The 19,959-nt window shown below is 37.7% G+C and overlaps 1 protein-coding gene across 18 annotated transcripts in view; it reads right to left on the reverse strand.

Moving 5' to 3' along the window:
- Nucleotides 1-2,127: 2,127 nt before the first annotated feature.
- Nucleotides 2,128-19,959, reverse strand: part of znf536 (zinc finger protein 536) — a 306,462-nt gene continuing 288,630 nt past the window's right edge. For 15 of the 18 annotated variants that reach the window (XM_058781896.1, XM_058781885.1, XM_058781895.1 and 12 more), the window contains one exon: nucleotides 2,128-5,339. In XM_058781896.1, coding sequence (XP_058637879.1) covers nucleotides 5,086-5,339 — 254 coding nt within the window. In that variant the 3' untranslated portion in view covers nucleotides 2,128-5,085. Of the gene's footprint in view, nucleotides 5,340-17,330; nucleotides 19,773-19,959 lie in introns of those variants that run through there. The other 3 variants (XM_058781899.1, XM_058781901.1, XM_058781902.1) reach the window with 3 other exon arrangements.

Here is a 19,959-nt window from a genome sequence, read left to right on the forward strand (position 1 = left end):
TGCCAGCTCCTGACAAAACAGGCATAATTAAGAGCTTGCAGCCTCAGGAGGGGCCTGCAGGGGCTGATCTCTGAACAGCAGTTGGAGGATTAGAGCAATGAGAGACCTGCCCCTACACTAACACTAACATCACAGATCACCTGTTTAAACTCACAGAGCTGGGTTGAATACAGATACATGAGGTCATGCTAAGATGAGAACGTTGAACACTGTATATATTGTACTATATATAATATTTAAATAATAAAAAAAGCAATGAAATATGTTCTGTTGATATAGTAAGTCATTATAAAAGGAATGCTGCACATTGTATATACACTAAAAAAATTCAAAGATTACTGGAGTGCATTTTACAAGAAAATGCTATTTACATTTTAAACAGTCTACTTCAGAATTTCACATTTAATTTGGTGTTTCTTTACTGTTTGTGAAATTAGCTTGCAATTTCTGTGTAACAATCTTTCTACACCTAATGTTACACTAAATATATGCACATAGATAAAATGGACTACAATATAATCAACGTTTGCAAAAGAGAGACAGAAACAATGAAAGCAGAAAAACGTTATGAGAATTTTAAAGAGAAAAGAAAAACTCCATAAATGACTCTGTATACCTTGTGACTGACATCGACAAGCCAGTAATCCAACTGTGATTTAAACACATTCTGACTTTACTTTCTGTGAAATTTCAGTACATATGAAAGAGGCAGAATCATAATATTAACCTTATTTCCTCCTTGTTTTTTAGAATGACCTATAAATTAATAAAATATGACTGGAAGGTTTTATTAGTTGTGATGCAGACCTCCCAACTTTGTGCAAGGAGAGGGAAAATATGAAGGGTTATAGAGCGAACAATCTCTCGATAATTAACAGGAGGATAAACAAAACATAAATTTGGATATTGCGTTTATTTGGACTACCACTCAAATATGCGTGAACCACGCAATTTTAATTAAAAGATAAATCTATGTGACACTCTGCCTCAGAGTTAATTATTCAGTGTTGTATAATAAAAATAAAGCCTATTAAACATGCCACACACTGTATTTCTCCATTAACAGTAAAACGAGCATGCATTGGGGACGTTTTAGATTCAAGGACTGTGTGTTGTGTTTTCTCTTGTTTTCCATCGTTTTCAGCTCTGGGTTATCTTATGTGTTTTCTAGGAGAAATAGAACATATATATACATACATACATGTGCATACAAAACATTGGAGGAGGCACAAAGCCAGATAATTGAACATTTACTGTATGTCAGTGTTAAATTTTAACGATCATATGTTTTGCACGTGGCCGGTGTTGATGACTTTGCTGGTCTCAGTGTTACAGGTGGTGCTCATTACAGTTTATGAAAGTCATTTGATTTCATTTTGTGCTGTTCACAGCTCTCTTTGGTGCCACACATCAACAGACTATTTTTCAGTTTCATTATCTCTAAATGTTATGGCCAGCCATGAAGGAAAGTAAATGCTACTAAATGTATTTTTGACAAACATCAGGGTTTTTTCATCAGTGTGTTGTATGCATTTTATTTTATGCTGTGGTCTGCAACTTCATTCATAAAAATGATCAACAAACACTCAAAAAACTCTCAAAAGCTCTTACTGTTAAAGGAAGTTTATACATTCAACATATGCACTTATTTCAAGTCAGATGACTTATATTTAATCAGTTAAATATGCTTGCATGTTGAATGCTTGCATGTTGAAAGCTTTCAAAACAATTCACACACACACAAACACACACAGACCACACACTTTTTTGTGAAAAGTGGGGACATCCCATAGGCGTAGTGGTTTTTATACTGTACAAACTGTATGTGCTATTGCCCTACACCTAAACCTACCCCTTACAGGAAACGTGCCATTTCAGATTTTCAATACACTCCATTCTGTGTGATTTATAAGTGTTTTGAAAAGTGGGGACATGGGGTAATGTCCTGAAAAGTCACCTTCTCCTTGTAATACCTATGTCTGTCATTATACAAATTTATGTCCTCATTTGTCACAAAAACATGCGCACACACACACACACAAAAAGATATTGAATTGAATTAGACAGACAGAAATGAGTAAGACAAAGTCATTGTTTTAAGAGGTAGAGGTTTTATTGCGTAAAACACTGGATAAAACTGTACTGCTTCAAAGACATTAGAACTTCTAAACAGCAGAAAGAAAACAGCCATTGCTGAAATAAAAACAACTTCTTGATAGTTCATCAGAATACTTATTTTCTCTTCTTTTGTCAGACAGATGCATGACAATAAATAATGACTAGGAATAGTCCTTAAATACAATAACAAGTCATCTACTTGTTAAAAGCATATAAGTAGCAATATAATCCTCTAGCCTCCTCTGATATAGAAATATTCTTCATTTAGGAATGTTGGACAGTATAATGTTCATGATCACATACTATAGAGTATTACAGAGAGAAAGAAAACTGATATGATTTTTTTTTTTTCCCCAAGAAGCACAATATTGTAGAGCTCTAAAATATACAAGTGACTGTACCAGTAAAATTACACGGTTACAGGTACTTGAGGAATAGAGTCGATTCTTTTTTTATTTGCATTTATTTATTTCCGGTAGGGGATGTAATGTGAACACATTAGCACCTCAACATAAGGGACTGACAATCACTATACAAAAAAATGGCAAGGAATTAAAAAAAAAAAACTTCCAGTGTCACTAAAATAGTTATTGCCTGTCTCAGAGCTCCAAACATGATCCAATAGGACAGATTACTGAAAAAGCAAAGAAAAAGTGCTATAAATGGAATGTTTTTTTTTTTTTTTTTTTAGTTTAGTTTATTTACTCTAATATACTTGGAGTGTGCACACTTACATACATACAAGAAAAGCAAGCGGCTGACAATCACCAGAAAACACAGTAGTGCGTTGAAACCTCTAAAGCTCAATGCAGTCACAAAGTATGTCTTTAATTTCAAACGTTGCCCCCCAGTAGAGCTTATACAAATATTTTTATTAAATTCATCAACTTGATTTAAGGCAGTGAGAACTATTCTAATAAAAATAAAAAGAAGAAAACAACAGCAACAAAAAACAGACCAAAAATAAAAGACTTAAGTATCTTCTTGAGTTATGGTGAATTAAAGAACCCTTGCTTGGAACCTTACAGTTTGTTTGAACTTGTAAAATCTCTGTGCACCACTTCTAGACCGCTTCTATCATCTTTTTTCAACCTCTTTCTATCTTTCCTTTTTTGTCAAGATGTTGTGGTCTTAGGGCTGTGATAAGGGTTTATGTTTTTATTTACTGCTTAGTGAGGAGTGTGGCGGATATTTGTGAGTCCTCTAAACTCCTCTTGGCGTGAATAGAGCAGCCGTAAGGCCCTGGGGTTTAAGTGCTGAGCTTCCCTGTGCTGAGCGGGAAGATATTGACTTTCTTAAAGTCTGGATCATTTCTGTTTATCACAAAACATTATTATCCCCCCTCCCCCCTCCCCCCTACATCCATGCATCTCTAACCCCCTACCATACTTATTTACCTTCTAACCCCTGCTAGCCTTCAATAAAAGGAAGTACAATGAAAGTTGATACACTTTATTTTCTTCTTTAAGAGGCTTGATTTCATAGGATCCAAACTGCCTGTGTTGTTAATCTCTTTTAGTAGAGGAACATTCAGGACAACAAACACACATAAAAAGGGGCCATGATGATGCATATTCAAACATAAAAAATTAAATTTGTACAAAAATTTAGGGGAAAACGAACATACAAAAAACAAACAAACCCATAAATGCCATCCTGAAGTTTAGATTACAGACAGGTAGCAGAGAAGTGATTATCTATATACTTCATATCTACAGTGCCTTCATAGTGCTAATTTTTCAGGAGCTCCATAAAGAAGGTAGTCCCACTGTGGGTCAATAAACCCCACAAAAGAGCTACAGTTCCTTCATATTATTTCCAAGTTATATTTAACATATAACATATTCAGCCTCTTGGTTACAAACGGTCAGTATTTTCCCAAAGTCCACCAGTTAGAAGGGAAGCAGCACCTTCTTCAGGAACAACAAAAAGACTTTTTCGTTAAGAAGCGCTGAATGGAAATCACATTTAATGTGTCTCTGCCATTCTGTTGTGTCACTTTAAGTGATATACAAATTACATCCTAAAACTGCACAACAATGAAAAAGAAGGAAAAAATACTATCCACTGATTATTATACAATGTTATTGGCTGTCTTGTTTTTTTGTTTTGTTTTTTTCATAGGAGAAAGACAAGAAGGGAGGGAGGAGGGGAATGAAAGAGGCTGATAGGAAGTGCTACTAGTCGTCAGACAGGTCTGAGTCTGACCCTTCTGTAGCCCGGCTGTACAGGCGACTAAGGTTTCTCTTGACGTGTTCTGAAAGAGTGAGGAGAGGCGAAATGGGGAAGGGGTGGGGGGAGTGAATGGAAGTAGCGTGGGAGGGGGTTGAATTGATTTCCTCTGTGATGACAGCTCCAGTCAGGCTGGCACCAAACACCCCAACCCCCCCATTTCACCATCCACATCCCTCCGTCCGCTCACTCCATCCCTGTGCGTCAGTGGCGCTGGGCAAATGGCCACTGGTGGTGTCATGTTCTTGAAGGGTGCGCTCAACATCTCCCCTCCATCTTTCTTTCTCTTCCAACTGTCGCGAAATCGTTGGCGCGGATCGTTTTTCTGATAAAAGCATTATTTTTGGGACAAAAGTCACTCTGAGGAATTTAATGACAGTCTTTTTTTTAACGTAGTCATTTTTTTCCCTCTTCAGTAATGTCTCTTCAACGCTCAATTCAGGCAACTCCAATAAGAGCCGTGTATTTAGTTTCAGACTCATCAGAAAAAGGGTTCAGGTTTCTCTACTTCATCATCTCTATCCTGCACTTCACAGAATATTACTGAGACCGAAATGTTTCAGTTTGGGAGTTAATGATCCCCAACTTCAGAAATACCAGTTTTTTGGGAGAATTTAGAATTTCTTCATGTTTCTTTTACAATGATCCAATGGGAATGCTTGTATGAGGTGGTTTCATTCATCACTTCAAACCCATGAAGGTCCTTAGAAATCCCTGGATTGAGTTTACGCCGCGTCACTCAAGAGTGCGAGGAGTATCACCAGAAATACCTTCTCCTGTGTTCACCTGGCCGGAGGAGGAAAGATTCCCATCCTCGGAGTTCCCGGAGACATCAGAGTCTATGCGGGAGCGTTTGAAGCGGCGGTCGGGGTACTGGCTGTTGTCAAAGGGCATGCGGTGAACACACAGGACGTGGGTCTTCAGGTTACCTTTCTGAGAGGCGCTGTAGGGGCAGTAGCGGCACTGGAATGGCCTCTGACCTCCATGACCTGGGAAAGAAACCGACAACATTATCATCCTGTACAATGTCAATAAAGCCTCTTACACATGCCACACACTTTACATGAAAAGATTCAGTGCCTGATTTTAATCAGAGGGCCCAGATAACACTTGTGCGTAGTATTTAGTTACAATCAGCACAAGATGGATGTTTAATCATCTGATTCATCAGTATGTATAAAAAGCATTTCCTCGATCCCACCGTGGACAATCTCTGCTGTTCAGATGAAGACGTTTTCTTTGTGCAGTATCCTACAGAAGTTCGAAAGTGCTCTTTTCAGCTTAGAGCAAGTACAACTGTTTAAGAGATTGGATCTGATCATCGGTGCATTGTACACAATGGCCCTTAATAGCCCACACAAGTCTGTTTGAGGAATGCAGATTACGTGCCTATCATATCTGGCTCTCTTATCGGGCCCATCCACTTAGAGCAAAGCCAGGCACTTTCAGCTACGCGCTACTTTAGAACATTAATAACAGTACATTTGCTCTCCATTTTTCTCAATTCAATTTGAAAAGCACTAAATCAAATTAACATGGCGGTTTAAAATAGCAGCCGCGTTGGTGCGGAGAATGTAAAGCGGCTGCATTAAAGGTGTAGCCGTGACGCAACGTGAAAAATGTACGCATCCTCAAAGTAAGTGTGCGTACTGTCGTCTGCTTGCATATGCGTGTGTGGCACAAAAAAGAAGGATTTATAAGCACTTTGTGTTTGGCTTTGGAGTCTCAGCGGCTTTCGAATACTACAATGTCTGCTGAGGCCTTGCTACAAAGGGGATTGCTACAAGTTTTAGAGCTTTCGATGTTCCAGTTGTCTGATAAGCAAGCTGGCGACGCACAATCCCGGCCGTTTCATTCATACGCACTTTAATTTCACACTCCCTTACATTGCGCTAAGTCTGAGAGGCAGCATATTCTCATGCCACTTTATACTTAGAGTGAACTAGCATCACCAACTGTAAGTCTGTTTTCTTTCTCTTTTCTTCTTCTCTCTTTTCTTTTCCCCTATCTCGTCTCTTTTCCTGAAGCAGGAAAAGTTTAGGCAAATGTAAAGGAGCTGGGAGCTGTAACAGATTGGTCCAAGTGGCTAGAGAATGGGGCTGTTTTCAATCAATTTCAAGGATAAACAGAAAGAGATCGACAAAAATAAGGAGGAATAGCATCGTGCTTACTGTGGCCGTGACAGGACCACAGGTAAATGATTAACAGGGCTCAGAAAGAAACACAAAAGAAGAAAGCCTATTGACATGTAACCTCTGTCACAGCACTCCGTATTCATCCAGAAAGCCTCCTCCAGCTTCGCTTTTCAAAGTGAGATAATACTGCCCCTTCAGGGTGCCTATTTGGTGGTCAAAATAATTGGCAACAATGAATCATATTTCGAGGGGTGTTCTGTGGCAGGGCACATTTTTCTTATATCAAAAAGGCCGTTCACATTGAGCCCCTCTCAAAATGTTTCCCATAATAGTTGCCCGATTACTTAGAAACTAATTGGGGCAATTTTGGCTTGTTGCTGCTAGTTTCCAAATGACAAGAGAAGAAGGAGCAGAGCTGGAGATTTTATGTACAAAGATTACAGTGTCATAGTGTGGGTGCCATGCTAGAACACTGCAGCATGTTTGTTTTTGAGTGCTCATCATAGCAAAGCATGCAAACATATTCCTCAAATTCATCTCTCATTCTCATTTTAGTGCCATCAGGCCCACAAAAAAAAAAAAATACACAAACATGATTATTTATGTGTATATTATAGGGTTAACATTAAAAATCAATTTGTAAAAAAGAGAGAGAAAGGGTTAACAATGGGTTAAGTCTTAATTAAAAATCTAAAAATGGCAAAATTTGTCAATAAGTGATGGTGTATAGTTAGCATAGCCATGTACTAATTATGTTAAATGTTAAATAGATGTTAATGAGAAATATGTGAGTACAAGCCAGTGTACATGTGCATTCATACTTCCAGGACATCCAGGGACAATAAAGGTAGAAATGATTTATTAATACAGTATATAGATATTATATACTCTATATATATATCGACAGTGATGGCATTTTTCTTTTTCTTTCTTGTTCACTTTCTTTCTCTCATTCTTCTTTTCAAAGCTCTCCAGTGATTCACATCTACTGCAATTGAGGTGCCAAGTGACATGAACTAGTATGAAGAATTTTATTTCTCCCTTCTCCTTCTCCTTCTCTTTCTCTCCAGTATGTGTCAATCCTTTGCACATTTTTTTTCCACTCTGTTTTCCGAAACTGTGAGTCCTGTGTGAGTTAAAATTCCAATGTACTTGTTACCAATGGCCAATAAATCTTTTGAATGTTTTGTGGCCAAAAACCACACAAGAACACATTTGTACCTCTATACGTACTAAGCTTTGTAAAACAACATATGGAAAAGACGTGATTTTGATCTTTTCTCTTCTTTTTTTCTTACCCCTTTCCATCATTTCCTAACATTGTCTCAAAATAGAGAGAGAGAGAAAAAAAAGAGAGAGAAAGAGTTCTATTATTTTCAGCAGTGTGCCATTATCACGCCTGCCTAATTAACCCCTGAAGGCCTCATATGTGGAGATCAGAGGGCGAAGGAGAGGAGGAGGAGGAGGAGGGAGAACCGATGACAACACCCACTTCCTGCAAATTCCCCAATATCACTCCATCATTGTCCTTCACGCCATCCATCATTCCAAAATAAAAAAAGAACAAAAATAAACAATGGACTGCATTTATTCAATCAGTTCACTTGTTTTCTCTGTTCGAGATACACTTTCTTAACATCTTTTGTATCTAGTCTGTAGATTTTTCATCTTCATCCCCTCTGAAGACACGTCTAATGCTCCCTCTTGTGGCGCCTCCTGTTCTTGCTCTCTCGCACTCTTCTTTTCATTCTCCTTTTCTTATCTCGTCATTTTCACACACATACATTGTAAAAAAACAAGAAGATGCGTTTGAACAGTACGCTTGTGGTATGTAAGCAAGCAAACACAAGCTCCCACACACACACACACACACTCACGCAGACATGGAGGTGCTTTGGCATGTAATCAAAATCAGTCTTATATAAATTCCATCTGATGCCAGAGCTACCATCTGTGAAAGAGTGCTGCCTCTCACCTCTGTCTGTCTGTGAGAAGTCACCCTCTCCAACGCTCAGCAACAAAGAGTATGTATGTGTGTGTGACAGAGAAAGAGCGGGAGAAGGGTGTTGAGGAGGAAAAATGATTAATTTGCAGAATGCTTGTGATTTGCTCATATATTATTATAACAGCTCATCAGCACATGACGAATCCCTTGCCCCACACAGCAGAAAGAACCTGCAGGGCTTCAGCACTTTTACTGTGTGTGTGTTTACACACTCGAGCATGTGTCCCTGTGTATGTGTGGCACTGGCATGTCTTTGAAAAAATAATAGCTCATGAGCATGTCATGAATGTCTGTTTCTGAATGTGTGTGGCTTTGTGTGAGGGGGATACTGCATGTATAGCATGTTGACATGTTTGTGTGCATGTGTGTGTGTGCATGTGCACGCGTTTTTGTGACAAATGAGGACATACATTTGTATAATGACAAGGGTATGACATAGGTATTACAAGGAGAAGGTGACTTTTCAGGACATTACCCCATGTCCCCACTTTTCAAAACGCTTATAAATCACACAGAATGGAGTGTATTGAAAATCTGAAATAGCACAAAGTTTCCTGTAAGGGGTAGGTTTAGGTGTAGGGCAATAGCACATACAGTTTGTACAGTATAAAAACCATTACGCCTATGGGATGGTCCCCACTTTTCACAAAAACAAACGTGTGTGTGTGTGTATGTATATGTGTGTGTGTGTGTGTATGGGCTGGCACCTGACAGACTGCAGAGCCTCTAATGACTTTCAGATGCTCACTGTGAGTAACTCAAACCTAAGAACGAGCGAGATAGGAATACTGAAGGAGAGAGAGAGACTTCCGCTCTACGGGTGATTAAGAGTTTAAACACTCATATCCTTTCAACTCACTCTGCAGATATGAAAAAGGTCACCAGTTAAACACTTCCGCTCCATGTCAAGACAAGAATACATGTAATATTGCTTTTATTCAACAGATCAACAAACAGAAGTTAATATTGAGTTACATTTTGAGACAAAAGATACTTTTAATTTTGGGTCGGGAACGAAAATGGTTCCAAATGAATCAGTGTTTTTTGAACATATCAGCTGAATGAATGATTCAATGACTCACTCGTAAAGAATTAAATCAGGGATTTTAAATAATTCAAGAATCATTCAATGACTCTCTCATAAAGACACTGACTACGTCCAAAATTGCATAATATTGTGATTTCGGAGATACTACTTTTTTCCACCTACTATACAGCAGGGATGCTGGATGATTTAATGAATCAGGATTTTCAAATGAATCGGTTAAATGAATCATTCAATGACAGCCACATAAAGAGAGTCGCTTGTTTTGTTCTTGAGTGAATCAGTGTTTTGAACAAATCGAATCAATAAATTAATTAATGACTCACTCATAGTCACCTGTTGCCACCTACTGGCATAATGATGTAACATGCAGAAAGGGTCACTGGAAAAACTTTACCACTTATACAAAGACAAGTGGTATTATATAGACAGTGAAAAGTCTGCAGTAAGTGCTGTTGGACTGCACGGCTCAACCAATCAGATTCCAGGACTTGAACAGTTGTATAAGTGTTAAATGCATAACTGTGGAGAGTCAACTGGCTCAAAGATCACCTACATTTGACTCATATACTCTCCCTGGGAAATATTGATTTCTGTACTTCAAATGTTTTTGAACAACACATAATGTGCTTCTGTAAGCAAAACCATGTCTAAGATTAAAAAAAAGATACTTTAAGCCATTGTGATATTTCAAAGAATATCTATAATGAATCTGTATAGGGATTACACAATGCTCTGCACGTGTATGTTTTGGGGCCAGGTTTTTCTGCTCTGTGCAGCAAGTGTTGCATTTCCATTTGCTTATATCTTATATCTGGAAACTTTCCTTCTGTGTGTGTGTCTGTGTTTGAGTGTCACCTATATGGAAGAGAAGGAAAAGATAAAGAAAAACAGAGGGAGTGTGTGTCTGGGGAGAACGCAAGCCACAGAAGGTGTGAGCAGTAAAAAGTGATGTACCATCTGTCGGCCAGTAATAACCTGCGTGTTGTAAAGGCTGGGAGATTACTCAGCAAAGAGAGCTTCCAAACACCCAAATCCCTCCACAACGTTAGTGCGCCACGCACTATCTCTCCCCACCTGCTCCCAAAACCCTGCTGAGGAAGATTCCACACTAAAACCGACATCACACCTTCAGATCCACTCGCTCTGATTCGGTAAACACAAAACAAGTAAAGACGCAGCTACAATAGACAGGCATCAAGCTGAACATCTTTACACCTGCACTGTTCTCAGTTATAACATCTACCGTAGTTAAGTTTTATCATTATAAACTTTAAATGCATTCACGTAAATATCAAGAGATTTCCACACAGAAAAAAAGGAACAGTTTGGACTGTTAATTAGCGTCTAGCCAAAATATTTCTCAGACTGAAAGAGAGATTTTATAGGACCAAATGCAGCTCTAATGGAAATTGGTTCGTAGTTTGGAGAACTGATGCTGCAGTCTGGCTCTCTGGGAAAAAAAAACAACACAGAAAAACTTGGATTTGTATGTATCAAAAGCAAACTCTAAAAGCTCCACCGGGGAAGCAGCTCCCATGTTAAACACTGAACTAGATTACAAACTGCTGCAGCAGACGTACCTCTTAATACTCTCTCTGTTTCTCGGCTATACATTTCCCAGTCTGCCTGCCACTATATCTCTTTTCAATCTTCCTTACTTGGCTTCATTTCTCTTTTCTGAACAAATGGAATTCTTTGATGTGTTCCAGAGAATTTCGTTTTGTTTTCCCACATGGACATGTCTGAGTAACTGTGTGCAGAAAGTTTCATGGAAGGATTTTTGGGATAATATACCACTTCCTTCACTGACAGTGCATGAGAGGTGCTGGCAAGGGCCTGCATGGAGCCCCGCGATTGGTCAAGAGTTAGAAAGGCTCATGGGTAAAAGGCAGTATATACATCATGTGATGAGAGCGATGTGTCAGGCAGTCTCAGCAGGACTGTGTGTCTGTGTGTGGGTATCTGTGTGGCCAGGGGAGGAAGAGTTCATGAGTACTCATCTGCAGTACTGCTCACTTCTCTCCTTCTCTCTCTCCCTATAGAGCATATCGCTGCACATTCTAGTGCTGAGCTGTCACGACAGACACATAATAAATGTCTATGAGTGTGTGTTTGTGCAAAGGAGAGAGAAAAGAGACCATCTCGTACCTGACTACTTTCACTCTGAAAGTGGTCACATTGAATAAAAAGCAGAATTGCCACTAACAAAAAAGGACTGTGGCATGGCTGAGTGAAGGAATCAGCACTTTGATATGTACGGGAGAGCAGGGATATAATAACACTCAATATATGGAGCATTGTTAATAATGTTCAAAGCTTTAAAATGTAATCCTCTAATTTCTCCCAAAATAAAAGACAGCTTGAGTATTTTTTTTTTTTTAACAGTTTAGAATTATGTAAAAATGTCTTGTGTAATTTTAGGGTTTCATTTTATTTATAATAAATCATTTTAAACAGTCATCTTCCCTTTAAAAGTTACATTTGCTGTTGTGTTGTTTATGAGTCAGCCACGATCATGTCTGTATGAAAAAAAGGAATAATAATAAATAAATAAAATAAAATGAATAAAAATAGCTGTCTCAAAACAAGTTTAAATAAAAGTCTAATGCTTAAAAGAACACAGAGAACCAAAACTTGCATTTGCCATAACCGTATAGCCTATATTACAATATATTCATTCTTTAAAAATTAACTAAAATACGTACTTCCATTTCAGATTATAGTGACGTGTATTAATGTTCATCCTCCATAATCTTAAAATTTGGCCATGTCTGAGCATATGTTTTGTATATCCCATTAAATATAATTATTCATATTATTCAGATTTTTCATTTGTTTATATTCATATATATAACAATGAGATATAAAATCAGCCTTTGTGTACATGTGACTTAATTGCATCTGACTCAGTTAAGTTAATGAATAAAGTTAATTGAAAAGGTAATGATGGCTGTAATGTCAAAGATAAAATTTCAAAGACGTAGGCTAAACCTTTTAGAAATAAATGAGCAAAACCCCTTTTAAAAAAGTGTTTAAATGATCTTTCTTCTGCCGTAATTTTGCAATTACCATATTCTTGCTATTCTCATAGTACTGTATCATGGTATTATCATAATGATATTCTCCAAAAAAAAAAAAAAAAGTATATTTAGCGGTATTAATATATTAAGTAAAAAATAGTACAGTCACAAAAATGTAACTAATCACAATATACAAACAAAAATGAAACTATTAATAGAAGAAAACAGAGTTTGCCCCTAAAGTTCACATTTTTATCATCATTGCTTGAGAAAACACACTGTTGCTTTCAAATGCAATAATCGTTTCTTAAGAACTATAAACATTTTACAAAAATATTAAATTTCTATATATTTAATGAAAGTGAATGCATTAACCTTTGGAGCAAAGCAAGCAGTTGTTCATATAACACTGTATCATGCTTGACAAGATTAAATGATCATGTGCCTTCCAAGCTTTTATTTACAAATTTGTGTCTAAGGAGTAATAGCTAGAATACTATGATCTATCAGACCACTGCTCCTCAAGGCCTTCACATTAAAAGACAATCCAAACATTTCCTTTCCCACAAGCCCAGGACTAAGCAGACAGATATACACGGATAGGAACCAAGCCAGAGGATGAAGGTGTGTGTGGCTGAATCTCCAGCACTGGGTCAGCAGGTGTTGGTCTGCTGGCTATAACATGATCCATGGCTTTCTAACGGCTGAGGAGCACGGCTGAGCATCAGTGCTGGACCTAAGTGCTCATCTGCTCAGGTATCAATAACATTTCCAGTCAGCTTTTATATACACCAATACTGATCTATTCCCATGCAGACATAGAAATATCGATGAAGGCGACTCAATGCAGACATAATATGTGACTGTTGGCATGTAAGCTACCTGGAAATACATATAAAATCGAATAAATTAACTTGCTCGTGTTACAAGTCTTTCTATTTCTTTCTCTTGAATTTCCCTTCTCCATCTTGTCCTCTCTTCTCATCCCTTCTTTTCTACTTTGTCCCCAGAACCTATTTGTCTGCCGTAAGAGAAATCCCTCAGTTCGGAGGAGTCAGTGGAGAAGGCTTTGGCAGTGGGGGAGGGCCAGGAAGGGCCACCTCCAAATAAGTTCCATTAATCACCCAACACACTCTAATGTAACTAATATTTTACAATTAGAGGAGACAAGACGGAGCTCCGAGCCATCTATCTCTCTTATACCACATGATCATCGATTCATAAGACCCTGCCTGAGAGCTGAGCAAACACACATACACACACACGCACGCACACTCTTGTTAAGTTGCATGTGTGTGTGTGTGTGAGACTGTATGATGAGCATTATGACACGGTGTGTATCCAGATGCACAGAGAGCTCTCGAATGGTGACAGATGACTGTTGTCTGCGTGCATGTAAATGAGAGAGGAAGAGTGCGCAAAAATGTGTAAAAATGTGAAAAGACTGTCAAAGAACGTCTGATAAGATTGATTACGGATTGACTGCAGATTGAAAATTGAAATAGAGTGCAATTCTCTCTGCAGACAATGCTTTTCTCTTTCAGATATCATTTAGTTGGCCCTAATGACAAGATATGCTACTGTATAAACAGGCTATAACCATATGACTGTCTGAATGGCTGAACAAAAATATAAGGTTTGAGTATTAAAATGTGTGCCACAAACTCTCACATCATTTCTATCAAGATTTACTGTGGTAATATCCATTTCTTGAGTGTGATCTTTTATGTGGCGTGTGTTGGTGTTCAAAGATCGCTGTTTTAAGCCTCCATCAGCAGCATGGGCGTTATAAGTTGATTTATAGCGCCATCTGGTGGTCTGAATGAAGAATTGCGTTTGCTATAGTATGCAGCCTGCATGCTGGCCAAATGAAAGCCAGCTGAACAAATGAGAGAGAAGAGAGGTTCAAGCGCAGGTCACCATCTGCCTGGCTACAAGTGCTGGCACACAGCAACCCAACAGCGCTACCTTCTTAAACACATCAGCTACATATACACACTCACACAAATATGACACCATGACGAGATGGAGTGACACTAATGCGCTGACATATATATATATATATATATATATATATATATTACATATCAGTTTATCTTAAATAAATACTATTTTGATAACTTGGAATAGCGACTGAAAGATCACCATTCTTTGAAGTATAACTACAATATATGTAATAAAAAATAAAATAAAATAAAATAATAGTAATACCTGTAAAGGGGGCACTTATAAGGTTCAATTCGTCAACATTAATGCATCAGGTATCATGAACTAACAATGAACTTCAACTCTTTATAGCATTTATTTAATGCTATAGAATACATTAGAATATATATATATATATATATATATATATATATATATATATATATATACACGGTATATATACTTCACAGTATATACAGTATATCACACTTCACAGTATATACAGTATATCACACTTCACAGTATATACAGTGTGTATATGAAGAGTTCAGATGCAAAAGCCTCTAAGTGCCATTTGAAATTTTCTTCTAAAATGAGCATTTTCTCAGGGTCCTATGTGTAGGTTCAATAATTTCACTTTAATGGCAAAGAATAGGTTCTTTTCATTGTTATTAATGTGTAATAACTGAACATAAACACAGGAGCCTGATAAAAATGCTAATTTTAGAAGAAAATTTCAAACGGCACTCTTCATATATACATATATGCACACACACATATGTATATATATATATATATATATATATATATATACTGTGAAGTGTGGTAACTGTGGTTAGTACAGTGTCCTTGTTACTTTAGCAAACAGTACATTATGCCTAGCTACATGCAACCATCCCTAAACCAAACTCTAACCCTATAGTAAATAACATGATGTACACAATAAAATAAAGTGTAATCTAAAGTGTTACTCATATCATTACATTTGAAAGGATAATGCAATATTAACTGACATCCATTGCTATCTATCTATCTATCTATCTATCTATCTATCTATCTATCTATCTATCTATCTATCCTGTATACAATCTATTTAAAAAAAAAAAAATGGCTTGACTTTCATCAGTGCGCCACTGCATTCAACAACTCCAGACAAGCTACATGGAGGGGGTCAGGAAAAAGAAACGGTTACTTTTTCAGGATGTGAGTTTTATTAGGTCCAGGCCTTTCTCCATCTGGTCTAGCGTAGCTGATCCGTTTAAAAATTAGTCAGGCGTTGACCTCAGACACCTCCCCTCAACAGGGTCTCGACGGCAGGTTAACACAAATATGGATCCCATCAGACTAAAGGAGATCGGGTTTCCCTCCACTGAGACCCCGCTAACTCACAGGAAAAGGTTAAGAAAAACATGAAATACGGACCAGTAATGGGAAAATGTTCTCTCGGTCTGCGGTGGAAGCGGTGCTCGTGTGTATATGTGTGAGTGAGGATGGTTTTCATGTGTTTGGAGAGCAGGCTCTTATCTCTCTGAGGTATTGACACAACAGGCCCCTGTGCCAAAGGGTGTCAGTTATCGCTTGTCATTGGCCTATGATGAGAGTGTGTGATGGGGCAAATCCATCTTTAAAAGAGAGCTGGGGAGAGGGAATGTCCTTGAAAGATATGTCCTGTGTTTACATGTGTTTCTTTGATACAGTTAATGACATCACGAAACAACTGACATGTCTGCTCATTGTATTTAGATCACATGACTGCTTGGAAAGTCAAAAAAGGTCATTTAATCTCATTAAAGCCACATACACTGAATTTAATGTTCACATGGACTATATAAATTATTGTCTTGACTGAAAAAGTTAAAAAAGGCAGCGAGAAAATTGAAAAAGAGTGGATGAGCATCAGTTGGCACACTAGTCTCCAGCTCTCACAGGTTTGGGGAATTAACACGGCTATAGCCCAAGGGTAGAAAGCTACAGTTAGCAGGAACACAGCCGGTAATGCGAGCTGTCATAATCCACACTGCTCCCAAGTCAGACACACACACACACACACACACACACACACACACAGGCCTGTAGCCTTGCAGCTAACACCATGTACTACACTTAACATGGGATTCGGGATGGAGAGAAACAGGAGGATAGAAAAATGTATCATTTCTGCTGTCTATCGTACAAGTCCTCAGCTTAAAATAGTATATTGAAATGTTTCCCTGTGTGTGTCTGTGCAATTCTGTTTGAAAGAGTGCTGGGTTTATAATTATTTAGTTGTACAACAGATTAATTTATGTATTTTATCTTTTCAGTAAAATGTCAACAGTTTGTTTGTTTTTTTTTTTACTCAGAAAGCATTGTTACAAAAGATGTCACTGACTTATATTACTAAATATATCTTCAGTGTGTATTTGTCTTGTTTGTGGCAGATTTTCCACTATTTTAAATGTAAACCTTATAAATGTGAGGGTAAGTGTAATGTATTATGTCTGTAAAAGAAAAATCTCAGCAAGGCTCCATTTATTGGATCAAAAATACAGTAAAATTGTTATTATAAATGTTAAAATATGTAATTATTTCATTTTAAAATAGCTTTTATATTTTAAAATATCTTAAAATATAATTGATTAATGTGCTGCCAAAGTTGAATTTTCAGCAGCCATTACTCCAGTCTTCAGAAATCATTCTCATATGTTGATTTTGTGCACAAGAAACATTTTTTATTATTATTATGAATGCTGCTTATATTTTAGTGGAAACTGTAAAACAACCCCCCCCCCCCATTTGTAACATTATAAACTCATTTTATGTCTCATTTTATAAATGTAATGTTTAATGGTCTTCGCTGAACGAAACTATCAATTTCTTTAAAAAAGTGCATCAGAATATACATTTTTTTATATTTAGTAAAGAAAGAAAAAACATTCAAATTTGTTTAACTATATAAAGTCTTTTTTAGTATAGCGCTAAATACAAAATCATACATGGTACGTTAACATTTACTGCATTTCATTTTCACACAAATCATTTTGTAAGATCAAATTTCAAAATATCTGGTCGAATGGCACAAAAATGCTCAGTTTTTCATAGTTTGAATACATTTTATTTCTCATTATAAGTACAGTTCAGTAGTTACAAAACAAAGCATCTGCCATGAGGATACAGCAACCAAATGAAAATCATACAGTCCACAAGACAGCTCAGAGGTGTGGAATGCTCATATATTAGTCCAGAACGACTGAAAGAGAGATAGATGCTCAGTTATACTACACAGAGGAGGGAGCCAGAGGTGTGCTCATCTATAACCAGTGTATATAGGGATTGGTCAATACATATCCTATCACTGACCCTCCCTGTCATAATTCCTTTACCTTACGTAACCTGTACTAGTTCACTGAAACTAGTTCACTAAACAGCTTCACTTTGAGACTTGTTTTTCTTTCCTTTTTTTTGTTTTGTTTTGTTTTTTAAATTGTAGCATTTAAGAGAAGACATAACTTTGCATGGAAACTATAAAAACGATTTTTTTTTTTAGAAATATTTTTTGGAAAGAGGACAACTAAAGAATATATCTGAAGAGAACAGACTCGAACGCATTGGAGTCTACACACAATGACTTACTGGGAAGTTCATTGAATTGATTTTCAAAGCAACAGAGATGACCATCATAAGATGAGATAGTTTGAACTACACAGACCAAATCAGCAGAGTTCACAAAAGAATAGAGAGAATATCAGTTCACAACGTCAAGGGACGCACAAACACGCACGCACACACGCACCTTCATTTTCCATTAGCGATCTGCGTACTGTATAGACTGGTTTTTCATTTACTATCACAGTGCAAAATACTTCAGGGGGGAAACCTCGGTTTGTATTTGCTTGCATGAGGCATGGGTATATATACTGTATGGATTTATACGCTTGCAGCAACAGAAGAAGATTGTCGATCTTTCTTTTTTTCCTTTTCTTTTAATGTTATTGGTATTTTACAAAGGTGAAAGGCAAAAATTACAGTACTAGAGAAGAAAACTCCAATCTAATACCTACACTCTAAAACAGCTAGCTTTGTAAATGCAACAACGCATGACTGTATCTATGGCTAGACAATACTTGTTTCTTGTTTGCATGTTTCTTTTCTTTTTTTCTTTTTCTTTAATAATTGAATACATCAAACCATTTCAGTAGTCAGTAACACTTTGCAACACTGATTGGTGGCAGTATATTACAAACACAATCTCATAACCAGAGTACTTGAAGTGAGCGAGACTGAGATCAAAGCATGTAAGGTTAAGGGCCGCGTTTCTGTTTGATTTCTGCAGGCTGCACGTTCGCAGTCTCCTTGGCTCGTGCCGTCTCATCAGTGTAAACTAGTTCTTCTGTCACCTCGGCTGGTTTTTGTCTCGAATGCTACGGCGGAGTTCAGCTCTGAACGTCTCACAAACACATCGCCAGTTCTCAAAGAAAAAGGCGTAGCTTCCCTTTTTTTTTTTGTTTTTTTTTTTTAAACGCAGCGTTCTCGTTTCCTGAAAGTACTGGATTGTCGTTCTTCTGCTTTGACGTCCAGGCACTGACTGCTGAGAGTGTGCTGATTACAAAGGAGTGTGCTTGGTCTCCAAACGTGTAGTGGGTTGGTCCAAACGTCCAGAGGAACGGGAGCCTCAGACAGATAACACTGGTGAAGTTTCAGTGGGCAGTGAGAAACACCGACAGAGAGAGAGAGAGAGAGAGAGAGAGAGAGGGAGGAAGTCTGTTCAGTTTCTCGCTCTCTCATTCTGAGACTGGCAACTGGCCGCCATCTTGGTTCAAGGAATGTGTTGCTCTGAGGGACAAGCACTTCAAAGTTTCCTCACTAGGTCAAAGTCAAAAAAGCAATTAAAAACACAGAAAGTATTTATCAGCTACACAAGGGAGGTTTCAAGACACATAGAACACAGGAAGCAAAAAATCTTTTTTTTTTTTCTCCTTGTTTCCAGCTCACTAAACATCAACAAATCTTCTCTCCTTCATCCAGCGAGAACGCTCGTGCAGGAAACCATCTGAGCTGTCCATTTTATTAGTCTTTTTTTCTCTCTCTTGAAGTCTTTTACGTTAAATAATGCTTTTGATAAGATAATGTCCTTCATAGTCACAGTCCTCTTCCTCTTTTTCCGCCGCCTGCTCTTGGCCGCTCAGTCCAGTAGGGGGAGGTGATGTTAGTTTCTGATTAGTCCTGCATCTCTGTGTCAGTTAGGCTATGTTCAGGGGTAAGAGCAGGACCAAACCGTCGGGACGCCTCTTCCTCCGCCCACAGATGAACTACGGTTAAGAGAACAAACGCAGATTAACACCACCACCTGTGTCCTTCCTCTCTCTCTCTCTCTCTCTCTCTCTCTCTTTCACACAAATGCATACAACTTTGACAGACCATTATTAACAGAAAAAAATAAAGAGAGTCGAATCAATTCATATTATTATGTTTGTTGTGATTCATTTTAAATTGGCA

Source organism: Onychostoma macrolepis, chromosome 07 (assembly GCF_012432095.1).
Source record: "Onychostoma macrolepis isolate SWU-2019 chromosome 07, ASM1243209v1, whole genome shotgun sequence".
Taxonomy (NCBI): domain Eukaryota; kingdom Metazoa; phylum Chordata; class Actinopteri; order Cypriniformes; family Cyprinidae; genus Onychostoma; species Onychostoma macrolepis.